The sequence below is a fragment of the Myotis yumanensis genome, unplaced genomic scaffold (assembly GCF_028538775.1).
Source record: "Myotis yumanensis isolate MYYU_CA2020_CCGP unplaced genomic scaffold, mMyoYum1.0.hap1 SCAF_7, whole genome shotgun sequence".
NCBI lineage: Eukaryota > Metazoa > Chordata > Mammalia > Chiroptera > Vespertilionidae > Myotis > Myotis yumanensis.
This window is the reverse complement of record NW_027223758.1, coordinates 86,309,254-86,322,765: the sequence shown is the minus strand read 5'-3', so window position 1 is coordinate 86,322,765 and position 13,512 is coordinate 86,309,254. Positions and strand designations below refer to the sequence as shown.

Genomic DNA, 13,512 nt, shown 5'->3' with positions numbered 1-13,512 from the left:
AGCCAGTGTCTGACATGCTGATATATAACTTCCAATCTTGCCCTCCTTCCCTTTCATCATGAATGTCTATAAGTCTCAGAGATGGAAATAGGGGAGAGATGGGACCAAGAGAAATGTTTCAGTGAGGAAGGATCACATATCATAAGACTAGTCTCTTAGAGCATAGACACCAGTGGCACCTGGAAGGCCACCAAGCGATAATGTCTTTATTTGTGGTTTAGAATGACACATTAGCATTCTGTAAATACTATGAAGTCACTGCATTTTCTCGGGAACCTCATGGAAAGTTGCTGCTCGGCATAAAGCGTTAGCCTAGAAGTTATTGGGAAATCATGGCCAGTTATTTTTGTGAGCAGAGAATACCCGGGTACTGCTTGTCTGAGTATCAGTTTCCTCATTTATAAACAGAGAAAACCATAGCACTGACCTCAAGGTGTTATTTAAAATGTGTAATAAGTCAAGTGAAACACTGTCTGGCGCACAGTATGAAATAAATGTTGGCTACAATATTTCATGCATTGCTTAATGTGCTATAATTTTAGGTATGTGTTCAATTCTGTGTTGAGTTGTCAGCATCTTGAGGGCAGAGGCAATCTTGCATAACTTTGTATCTTCTGTAATACCCATGCGATGTCTGGTAAATGCTAGTTGGTACTCTAGGAATGTATTTGGAATGAAAATTTGTATAAAGCATCAGGTGATTAATCACTTTAGTAGAAAAGAAATTATAAACTCTTTCTCCATTTGATAAAACCATTTGGAGTTTCGGAGAATGACAATAGGAAAGTCTGGATTATGGCTTGATTTGGGACTAAATGAGGTAGAAAGGTGCTCCTGTGAGGAGAGCCCTGAATATGGCATCTAGTCATCCTGAGTTCCAGCTCTCCTTTAGTAGGGAATTTTTGCCAAGTTATAAAACCTACCCAAGTCTTCATAAACACAACTACATACATGTTTAACTGTGAAGAAGCTCACTTATTCTTTCTGTAGTGGGTGCGAGTATCCCAATCATATAGATGAGAACAATCAGATTAAGTTAAGTGACCTGAGAAGACAGAGTGAGGCCAACTCCTGAGCCCGGGTCATGTGACTCCACGTATATGTTTGTTGCTCTCTATCTTGTGTGTGCCCTGCCTACCTTATAAAGCTGGTGAGTGAGATGAAATAATATCATGACAGTGGTTTGCAAAGTTCAAAATGCAAAACCAAAGCATTCTATTACCACTATTTATAAAATTTAAATTTATTGTATGTTCTTTCTAGTGGATCAGATATGTTCTACAGTTATCCTTGCTCTCCAGCTTACCCAACTCTTCCTTCTAACCCTTCTTCTTGGGGTGTGGATGTAGACTGTGCATGTATGAGAAGGGGGCTTGAATATTAGTAATTGAAAGACTTGGATCAGGGAAGATAATGTGGAGGAAAACAGTTTAAATCTTTTTATTTTTTTTATTTCCAAACTCCAACCTATGAGAGAATAGTTTTGGGGTGGGGTCTTGCTTTCCAGGCATTCTTTGTGAAACCCAGTAATTCCGTGTCTGCTGTATTAGTCTATTCATCTGAAATAATTTGCCTCACTCAAGAAATTTTGGAACTCAAACTGTTGTGCAGAGAGCAACCATTGTCCTTCAGAACATTTCACAGAATGGCAAAGTACCCATGGTCTTTTTGTGAAATGAATGTAACAAAGTATAGCAATTATGATCATAAATTATTTTAAGTAGCCATTTTAAAGTAAACTTAGAATTGGGCAAACTGTATATAAAAATATTATTTTTAATGCTCTCATGTTTCATTGGTTGTCTTATCTGATAATGTTATCTCTATTCATAGCTCTGTTGAGTATTAAATCTAATACTAAGGACGTGGATAGGATACTTACAACAATATCTTATATCAGTGACACTACGGGCTTCCCTGAAGAGTTTTTCAAAAACCTGACCTAGCATGGAGGCAATACCAAAGAGCCCTTTCTTAAAAGAAATGGTTTCAACTAAAAACTGATTTATGATGAAATGTGAATTTTATGCCACTTAAACATTAAATACTAGAAGCAAATTGAGCATGGCTGCATGAAGAAAGGCTGACATAAAACTATTGGTCGGATTTTGCTTTATCTCCAGGATTTTACAATCAGAAGTTTCCAAAGGATATTTTCATCCCCCTGATCACCACAGGATGGAGGCTGGATTAAGCAAGATGGCAGTTTGGTGGAATGAACGTTGGATAAAGTATCATGCGGTCCAAATTCTCTCTGAGAGCAACCTTAGTAGAGTAGTAAAGAGAGGGGATATAAAAAGCTGGAGCGCCAGAGTTGAGTTATTGTGTACTTGGTTCTTGGGGAATTTATTCGCTTGTTTTTGAAACACCTTATTTATCCCACATCACCAGCCCGTGGGCTTTATATTTTAAGTATATTATCTCACTTGAATAGTTTATGAATTCTCTAGAGTCTATCTATGGAGCTGAGTGTATTACTCATTCTAAAATTATAAATAATATATTAAGTAATAATGACTAAACCATGTTTAACTGCACAGTTCTAGGGACAAAGTAGGTGCTGGACAATCACTTGTGGATCTCACTTTTGTCGACATTTGTGTATTATTTGTATATACCAACATGGTGGCAGGCTTAGGAGGTAACAAGATTGTCCCGGTTTATAATGATTTGTTGCAATTCCTGTGGCCAGCTGCTAAGGGATTTAAAATTATTAAGGACAATGCCTCAACTATGTATCTCAAAGGAGCTCTTAGGGGCTGTGAGATGACTGAGTGATAAGGCAGGAATAAGGGGCCTTGTCTAATTCAGATTAGTTAAAGGGGGTGTATATGGTGAGTTTTCTTTATTACATAAGGGTGTTTCAAGGTTAAATAGAGGAAGTAGATGCTAATGGCCGAGAGTATTTTCCAAGGATGCTATAAAAACCTTCCAGCCACGTATCCCCAGTCAGAATCATTGTCAGAGAGATCCTCTGTAACATTAATACAGTGGCCTTTGGTGTCAATCCAAATTCCAAATGAAAAGAAAGATAAAAATCTATCTAGACAATTAATGTGGAGCCCTGCTGTTTTCAAAGGAAAATGTGATTCCTTTACACTGTGTTATTTATTTATCAAAATTTTATTTCTGTAAACCCAGTATCTGGTGGAATTCAAATACCACTGTGCATCTCTTGATATTTTTCTACCTCGCCTTAGAATTGTTTCCCAAGACATAATCATTCCTGTGCTACCGAGTTATTAAAATGCTTTGTTTTCCCACTTAGCAGTCACTGCAGCAAAAGGACTCACAGTCAGGAAGCACATAGAACGATGCATTCAACAAATGACAGTTCGTTTAAAATTCCACGCTATCAAGGCGAACTTCACCTTGTATTTCGTATTTGCAGAAAAGCTGGTCCTCCACCGGACAGTGTAAAGTCGTACTTCGGACGCCTTCTGGTTCTTGGGGACAGAGTTGTCTGCCCAGCTGACCCTCACGGCATCGTGGGTCAGAGCCACAGCCTGTACACCTACTGGTGGGAGCATGGGGGTGGAGACATCTGGGACCGAGGTGGGGAGATCATCAAGCAAAGGATAATAATCAACTGGGTCAGTGGGGTCTGGGTTCCACAACCCGCCAAATGAAACAAACAGATAAATACATAAATGAAAGAGTTAAAAAATAAATACCAGTGGTAACACATCACAATGAGTTAAATGCATGGCAATAATGATGAAAGAGAACATGAGAAGAACAGAAAAAAATACAGTTAATTCAATCAGAAAACTCGTCAGAAAGTGTTGCTATATTACAAAAATAACTATTTTCTATAATGGGCTCAGCTCCTTGGAGTGGTTTTATCAATTTGGCTGCCATTTCTAGTTATATATTTAAAAAGTCCATTTCTTCTTGAAATTTTGCCCATTACTTCTCCAATGATCTGGTATAGACAGCATCAGATTTATAACTATTCAAATAACTTAAAATAACATGATAAAAAGGAGTGTCTGGCTTATTTCCTCCTGCAAAAAAATCTGTCTAGCTTATTTTGTAGAATTAATAAGAGCCCAATTTTGGGCCTTTTATTTTATACCTAAGACATTTAAATTTGTAATATTTTACCTTTATGTCATGTAATGTGTATTCTCACTAACCAAAAAGAAGATGAGCTCTCAGGCTGGGCATCTGACACCATTTGGGGAGATGAGACCTTCTAGAAGGTAGAGAATCGGAAGCAGTGCACACCCAGAATTTAAGTTTTTAAAGAGCCTAGTTCTGAGAGCAGCGGCTACTGGCTGGTTTTGATGATCACTTTGTCCACTGCATTTCACATGCATAGCCCCTACTCATCTCTCTGTTTTCCAATGAATTATTTAGCAGTGTATTGGGCTGTGGTCTTTGGAGCAAAATATAAAACCCCAAAGCAAAAACAACAAAAGGCAAGAAAAAAAGAGAGAGAGAAAGAAAAATGTGTGTTTAAAATTTAATGACAGAGCCCAGTATTTCCTTTCATGTGTCCTTTTTATGCAGGGCTCCTTTAACGCCAAATGGATTTATGAAACAATGCAGGGGGAGTGAAGATACTGCAGCCTCCGGGAGGGTCCCCATCAGTCAGCAGGCTGGAGCACAGGTGCAAGGTGCTGTTGCCAGACCGCGGTGGGTGCTGCCCCCTGCACCTGCTTCTATCCTCAGCTGACTTTCCAAGGAGAATGTTATGCGCACGGGAGGTCTAAAGTACAAACCCCCTTTTGGCCAAGCTTACTAATGACTTACCCCATGAGCTGTTTCTTTGCCTAATCTAATTTTGTTGGTAAATCTATATTCACTTTATAGCCTTTTGGTGAGCCCAACCAGCATGGCTCAGTGGTTGAACGTTGGCCTATGAACCAGGAGGTCAGGGTTCGATTCCCGGTCAGGGCACATGCCTGGATTGTGGGCTTGATCCCCAGTGTGGGGTGTGCAGGAGGCAGCCAATCAATGATTCTCTCTCATCATTGATGGTTCTATCTCTCCCTCTCCCTTCCTCTCTGAAATCAATAAAAATATATTTTTGGGGAAAAAAAAAGAAATGGTGATACTCAGTTCTGCTATTTCTAAAAGTTAGAAGAGTATATTTTTTCACAACTTGTTGAGTTTCTTGAAGCCTCAGTTTCACAATGCATCCCTCAAATTCCAAGTAATGCTGTTCGATGGCACTTACCTGTGGACTTTGATAATGCAAAAATGGCTACCCGTGGGCACATGTGTCTTGACTCTTATAGGGAATTTTTTTTTAAGCATGGTTTGTCATTCTACTTGCCACTTCTTTTACAGCTGCATTGCTTAATAATGGTCATTAGTTACAGAAATAATTCAAATTTAAATTAATTAAAATTAAGTAAAATATAAAATACTCTTCTGTTGCACTAGCCATCTGCAAGTGCTTAATGGTCACATGAGCCTGGTGCCTTCCATATTGGACAGGACAGATGTAGAGCATTTCCAACAAAGCAGAATATTCTAGCTGGTAGCAAACACTCCTCTAGATTCATATATGCTAAATATATTGCAAATTATCCTTTTTCTCTCAGGATAGACACTGAGTAGTTCAATTAAAAACATCTTTGTATTGCTAAAACAACTTCTTTTTAATTATTTTATACTCCTGGGTGTCTTATATGCCATTTATTTTTAATGGTTATATTCAAAAGGGTAAAAAATAGTAAAAAAGACAAAATATAGCTTCAAACTTTCTGCTAAAAAGAGAACCCTACTCAATTCCTAATAGATGTTTTGGTCAGAGCCCATGCATTTTTCTTCAGTCGATATATTTATATTCTAAAAGAGCTATAAAAATAACACAGTTTTACATCTGGATTGTACTTCATTTAGACATTAAAAAAACGATTGAGAATAAACAAATTCAAACAACACACCTCCTTATTCCCTGGCCCTCTCCCTTCTCTGGGCTCAAAATAGCTTGTCCTCATGACAATAGGAAATAAAAGGTTTTATATTGAAAATGAAGCCCTACCCACCCATCTGACCTGGTGACACTTTCCTCAGCTCTCACTCTGATACATTCCTGATGGGGTGGGCTCCAGAGAGGGCCGGCATCCGTGCGCACACGCGTGTGGGAAGCACCAGGGCCTGGTACTTACTCTAGCCTGAAGCATTTATTGCCTGCGGTTTTTTACTTCTTTTATCCTGGCCTCTTCGCAGACTGCTCATGGGGATACTCCGCAGAAGCTTGGAGTCAGAGCATGTATGCTATGCAGCACTAGGACACATTTATCGATAGAGTTTCTCCCAGAACCTTAACCTTTTTCTGTTTACTGGTCCTTTATTCTCCACGATGCGCAGAAACACAGTGAATCTGCCATGACCAGGACGAGTGCAGGCCCTTCTCTCAGAAAGGGCTGGTTTTATTCATCCCTCTGCAGCCCCTTCCTGACTTGTCTTCAATAAGAAAATCCCTCACACCATATCCAACTTTGGGTAGCATTTCATTTCTCAGATCCATGAGGATTAGAGTCAGACCAGGGAAAAAACTGTCTCAGGGATCGCCGGTGTTTCAGAAACCACTCGGGGAATGCCATATGCTGAGAATTAAAGACTGACCACCTACACTAAGGGGAAGTGAAGTTAATGATGCCAGAACGGTTCCTTCTGAGAGACTTCGCTTCAGTTTATTTGAACTCTACTATCTCTATGACTACCACTTGCTGCTCAAAATGTTGTTTACTTTTTGGTCACCTACGTGGTCCTTTTTTGTGGGCTTTAGTTTCGGTAAAAATAACAATAATAAGAGTTTTAAAAGACTGGCCACAGGATAACTGTGTGTGGCCTGACCACAAGCTCAGTCGCCACTTCCACAAGCAGTTGGTCTGTCTTTCCTCACAGGCAGGAAGAGGTGACGTACTAAGGGAACACTGTGGGCCATTCAGGTATAGCCAAAGCCAGCCGCGACCTCTCTAAGAACCTGGCTGCTGGCCTGGCAGGAGAGTAAGGGGAAGTGGAAACCCCAGGTCCCGCCCATGAGGTGGTTATCTTGTATTTTACACTCTGGACCTCCATTGCCTCATCCCTCTATATGTAGGGATAATGTATTTAATAGCAATGTTTTGAAAGTAGTAATTCTACTTCAAGAAATGTTAATACCTCAATCCTGCTATTTCTTTTTTTTTTTAAATATATATTTTATTGATTTTTTACAGAGAGGAAGGGAGAGAGATAGAGAGTTAGAAACATCGATTAGAGAGAAACATCGATTAGCTGCCTCCTGCACATCTCCTACTGGGGATGTGCCCACAACCCAGGTACATGCCCTTGACCGGAATCGAACCCGGGACCTTTCAGTCCGCAGGCTGACGCTCTATCCTCTGAGCCAAACCGGTTTCGGCAATCCTGCTATTTCTGACTATTTTTCATGACATTGAATTTTTTGGAATCTCAGTTTGAGAAAGCATCCCTCAAATTTTAAGTAATGCTGTTTGTTGGTATTTATCTATGAACTTATATAACTAAAAAATGCTTCTTGCTGACCCTTCTGGGGAGTCATGAGCTTCTTTGATAACACAATGAAAAATATGTAGTGTCTCCACAGATAACTGTATAGATGGACATATACACAAATTGCACACATCACTTTCGGCAGAAAATAGACCTTGAAACCAATGGCCAAAAGGTCAAGGGGATTCCAGAATAACAGCTTCGCCTACTGAGTCTGAAATCAATAAAGTGATGCTATGCCCTGGAGACCACCATGTAACTGCTGTGAATCCACACAACAACTGTGTGTTCTCCACATAGTCGATGAATGGAGCTGTTGACTGTGGAAAACAAACTGTTTAAAGTTCACATAAATTTAGGTGGTAGCAGAAGTCACCGGATTCCACTATTTATGTTATGTTCCTTTATTCCTGCCTGCCAGGGCTTCACTCTCGGGCACTCAGGGGTTTTCCATGTCCTCTGTGCTCACGATCAAACCCTTCCCTTAGATCCTTTATTCTCATCACGTACACGTAGATCACAGGGTTGTGGACTTTGAAAGAGGTTGGGGTCAAAGTATTCACTAAAGAGATGAACATCTTGGGTTTTACTTTCAGACATAAGACCACTGGGGTGGTCATGTGACTTTCCGGTGCCCTGAACAGACCACAGAGGTGTCACTTATTCTGTCTTTTAAAAAGCCCAGCCTTGCTCAGAAATAATTTTCATAAACAGCTTGGATCTCACTTCCTTACCCATCCTTCCCTCAGTTCTTTGAGCCCATTTTCTCTTGTGTGCGGCCTTTACAGTCCAGCTCACCTGAGAATTCCCAGAGGAGACACGCCCGGGGAGCAGCCAATCCTTTTGCTGTCCAGGGGCCCTGGACACTGTTGAGTGACCTGAAGGTCCAACCCAGGAAGAAGGCACTGGGGGGCTCGGCCCAGCCCCTGCACCCCCAGGAGGGCAGGTCATCCTTGTCAATGAGCCTGAAGGATCTACAGAGAAGCAAGGGCCCCTCCCGGCATTTGGGGGGCCTTTGTGCAGAAACCCTCTCGCCAAAGTGGCATCGCTGGGAGGCACGCTCCTCGGGGGAATGAAGGGTGGTATCAGGGCGCCAAAACAGGAAGCCATTCTGAGGAGAGAATGAGAGCTCTCTTTCCCTAAGTCCATGTATAGTTTATAGACTGAACTTCTCTTCCTTCCATTTGAAAACCAAAAAGATAATCAAGTTTGTGTATGCGTGTACACACATGTAGGGCTCGGAACATGACTGCATACATTTCCTGTGTTTTATTTTGCCATCACTCAAACACCGACTGCTTGCCAGAGCAGGGTTAGCTATGGTGGCTTACCTGTCATAGACCTGGTGGTGGCACTTTCATACAGAGGAACACCTTCTCCTGCGTTATTGAAAGCTTTTAGGGAGATTACATAATGGGAACTTGACTCTGGAGGAAAAAACAGAAAGAATACGAACATGTTGATTTATTTAATGCACTGAAATACTCAGGGTAAATCAAATCCAATATAATCTAATAAGTAAATTGTGGATTAAAAACAAGTGAGTGTGATTCTGGGAAGAAGGTGCCAGTGGTGACAATGTGCTTCTCTGAGCTTCCTGAATTTTCATATTAAAAGAAATTGAACCACTGGATAGAAAAGCAGAGGCATTTGATCATTTTCAACAACACTAGGTGCTGAGGTGTACTCTCACATCCTCAACCACAAGTGAGTACAGAGGAACCAACAACCCCCTCAGGCCTGCACAGTATCAGCTTCTGTGTGAGGGAAATCCGAGGGAAACATCCAAGCTGAGGACACGGTAATTTGAAGTCACCAGCAGGCAATGCTAGCAAGTGCAGCAGAGCAGTGTGAGGACAGTAAACATAAATTCCGAAATTAACCCACAGTCTCCTTTTCAGGCCGAGGCTCACACTGAGGACAAACCACAGGAAATAGATTTAACATTTGAAGCAATAGAAATTAAGGGAAAAGAAAATACAGATACAAGTTGGAAAGAGGAACCATCACAAAACTTAGAAAAAAGGTGCATAATTTTTAGTGCGTATCAGGGGTTGGCCAGCTTTTCTACAAAGGGCGAAGAGAAGACATATTTTAGCTTTGTAGAGCACTCTGCCTCTATCACATATTTGTGTTTGCTTTGTCTGTTTACACAGTACTCCCGATTTCAAATCGATGAAAATCATTCTTAGTTCAGTGGGATCCAAACAAGAACAGGACCTGGGCCAGGCTTGACCCACAGGCTCTACTGTGCTGAGCCAGGAGCCCTGGACTAATGAAAACAACAGGCGAGGAGCTCTGTGTGTTGAGAAAAGCAAATGAACCCCTGGGAGCACAGGAAAAAGAAACACATGAAAGAAAGCAATACAAATCTGTTGAGGTTAAATTTCATACAAAATAAAATCATGAGAGTATCATTCCTGTAGACAAGTACACACACACTCACACACACACACACACACACACACACACACTCACACACTCACATACACACACACTCAGGATAAAAAATACACAAAAAATTGATCAAATCTGCAATTTACTATTTCAAAATGAGCTTACAAACATTAAGAAAATAAAACTCCAAAAATGCAAGATCAACATAGAATCAGAAAAAGCTCAGAAAGGAATTGGCATAACTCAAGAATTATATATAAGTGAAAAATAACTTTAGAAATAGAGGGTATCAAGAGGAACAAATAAATAAAACAAGAAGAAAACAAATGAAAACTAAGTTACCAACTTACAAGTAATCAGGATATTGTTCCACTGATCCTGAACACTACTAGGAAATGAGTTTTAGACATTTAAAATGACCAAGGGAGATATTGAGCTAACTGGTAAACAATACATTTAATGAACTAGGACTAAGTGAGGGTTAAGAGGGAGATTTTTTATCTTGCAGGGCTACATATTCTGCTTTTGAAGATATATTACAACCGTAGACAAAATTAAGAAACAATAGAGATGGCATATGCAAAAAATGTTTCAATAATTATTATTTCTGGTGATACTATTATTGTTGTTATTCTGAAACTAACATAATATGGGATAAAGCAAATGTGTAATCATAAAAAGTTCTAACTCTATCATCCCCTGTGTCCTCGAGAACCGGGTTCTTGATGTGGATGGAACAACATTCAGATTTAAAATAGGAAAGGTTACATAAAGTACTGTGTTCCAAAATTTTAATTAGAAAAAACAGTTTAAACTCCACAGGTATTTTATCTGTTTTAGTTCTGTCCACTGAAAAGTTTAGAAACAGACTTAATAACAAAAAGGATTCCCACACCAAGACTTGGATTTTGAAAACATATTTCCCTCTGCAAGAAACAAGGGCTTTTTGGAGAGCGGATTGATTCTGGTCTGAGATGACTCTGGCTCATATCAGTTGAGCCTGAAACATCCTGAAGTATCAGATAGAAAGGAAACAACCAGACTAATAGGCTCACGTCAAATGGATTCACAAATCAACCTGAAGGGGCTTCCACAGACCAAAGACGAGGACAATCTGAGCTTCCATAGAGAAAAAAGTTGCAATGGATTAAAGCCCAACAAATACATATAAGTGGATAAATTCATTAAGATATATATCTATGTGTGTGTGTAATTCTTATTCAATGTATTTGGATGACATTGGTTAATAAAATTATGTAGGTTTCAAGTACACAATTCTATAATAACATCATCTGTACATTGTATTATGTATTCAACATCCAAAGTTAAATCTCTCTTTCTGTCACCATTATCCCCTTTACCTTCTTCTACCTCTCCCCACCCCACTTTCCCTCTTGTAATCATCATACTGTTGTCAGTGTCTAGGAGGGTTTTTGTTTTGTTTTGTTTTTGTTTGTTTTGCTTAATCCCTTTGTCACTAGACGTCAGAGAAATGCACATTAAAACCACCATGAACCCGGTTGGTGTGGCTCAGTGATCGAGCATCGACCTATGATCCAGGAGGTCACAGTTTGATTCCTGGTCAGGGCACATGCCCAGGTTGTGGGCATGATCCCCAGTGGGGGGTGTGCAGGAGGCAGCCAATCAGTGGTTCTCTCTCATAATCAATGTTTCTATCTCTCTCTCCCTTCCTCTCTGAAATCAATAAAAATATATTTTTTAAAAAATAATAAAATGGAACTGCCTTACAATCCAACGATTCCATAAAGATATTTTTAAAAATAATAAGAGTTGGTCCATTGTGAGGTTGACAGACGACCAAATTATAATCTTAAAAACTGGGTAAAAACTCAAATATTTAATGTGTCTTTCTTAAATAAACTCTGTGCAACCAACTGCATAAGAGGGAAAGCATCTCCTTATAAGTTATTCCAACTTATAAGACCAGTAATAGAATTCAAATATTGCTAGTTTGCAGCCCCAATGAGCAAAGTGGAAACATCTAGATATCATGTTCCGACCAATCAAAAAGCTCATGACCCAGTAGAGCAAGCATGTCAAACTCAAAGGCTAATACGGGCCAAATAAATGAGTTTGACATGCTTGCTCTAGAAGAATCTTGCCAAAAAGATAAAAATGACTTAGCCTGATTAAACCTCTAGATCCAAATGCCAGTTTGTAGGAAATAGAGAAAAAAAAGGCTTAACTCCAACTTAAAGCAATTTATTGAGCTATACATTTGTTGTCTGTGGTTTTCTGTATCTGAGTTTTATTTTACAATAATAAAGCTTTTAAAATAAGTGAATTTATCTCTGACAGTGTTCTTTGAAAATTGATGAAATTTTTCTTCATAAAATTTTATGGGACCTAAATATTAGAGTTAAAGTTATTGGTATTTCAAAGCACAATAACCGAAGAGCTACCATATAGCAAACAATAAAATAAAATTACATATTATGTAACTAAAGGGGATCTAGTCAGTGAACTACTTCATGTATAAGGGATATTTATTATTTTTTGTTGTCTAAGTAGGTTATTTATAAGAGAGTATTCAGTCAGCAAGTGTTAAATGCTCTTGGAGATCCAAGAATATTTGATAAAAGATGGATCTCTGTGTCAGGTTACAATCATAATTCTGGGCAGAGAAAACAAGAAAAGACTACATAAAATTGAGCATTAAAGTGAGTGCTACCACTTATGAATACTACATGAGTTCACAGGTCTAAAAATTAGTGAGGAATTGGGTCATCAAAGGTATGGACTTGGAACTAGGGCTTGAGGCATGAGTAGGATTTAGAGGTAAAAGAATGGTAAACATTTCAGGAAATGTTGAAAATACAAGTAGGGAGGTCAACAAGGCACTTTTCTACTAGGAAACATGTCCTTTATAGTTATTGGAATAAAGACTTAAGTTTGCTTTGACACATAGGCTTTATCTCGACAACTATAATGCAAAACATTGGCATTAGGTTCAAGCCAAATAAAATTGTCTTTTTTTGTGTGTCAAACTGCATTTATTTCACCTATTATACATACACTAAATATGTGCATTTATCTATATTTTTGTTTCTCAAGGGAGTGAGAGAGACAATCAAGGGAGTGAGAGAGACAATTAAGAAATTCAAAACTCACATGCTTAGGAGTTAGGGTTTAATTTGTTTTTAAGAGAGAGAGAGAGAGAGAGAGAGAGAGAGAGAGAGAGAGAGAGAGAAAATTTGGCCTCAGTGTGTGAGAGAATAGTGCAGAGAGGATGCTCGGCAGTAATTCACCCAAGGAGCAGAGCCACCTCTATTTCTTAGCATGTGGAAGGAAGGAAGGCAGTCCCAGTTGTCAGATTTTCTGGAAATCCAGATTTTTATGTGAAATCACCAAAATTTTTCAAATGTTGGCAAACAATTTAAATAAACAAACAAGCCTGTGCTGGCAAAGTAAATATATATTTCTGGACTGAATCTAAATTCATGGCTACTAAATATGACCTCAGATCCCTCCGTATTCATATTCATGCATAAAATGGGGGGGGGGGGGAGCCTAACCTTCTTTAACCGTAGGATCAACAGCAACAAATTAGAAACTCTGATGTGGTAAGGAGGGTAAATGGAAAATAAAGCAGATCTCACTAATGCAAACTGATTAGAT

The 13,512-nt window shown here is 39.2% G+C and overlaps 1 protein-coding gene across 2 annotated transcripts in view; it reads right to left on the bottom strand.

The window, feature by feature from the left end:
- Nucleotides 1–13,512, bottom strand: part of DCC (DCC netrin 1 receptor) — a 937,052-nt gene that overhangs the window by 100,222 nt on the left and 823,318 nt on the right. Inside the window, exons 16-17 of one of the 2 annotated variants that reach the window (XM_070421174.1) lie at nt 8,808–8,903; nt 3,372–3,604 (exon numbers count right to left, since the gene is read on the bottom strand). In XM_070421174.1, coding sequence (XP_070277275.1) covers nt 3,372–3,604; nt 8,808–8,903 — 329 coding nt within the window. The remainder of the gene's footprint in view (nt 1–3,371; nt 3,605–8,807; nt 8,904–13,512) is intronic. The other variant, XM_070421175.1, reaches the window with a different exon arrangement.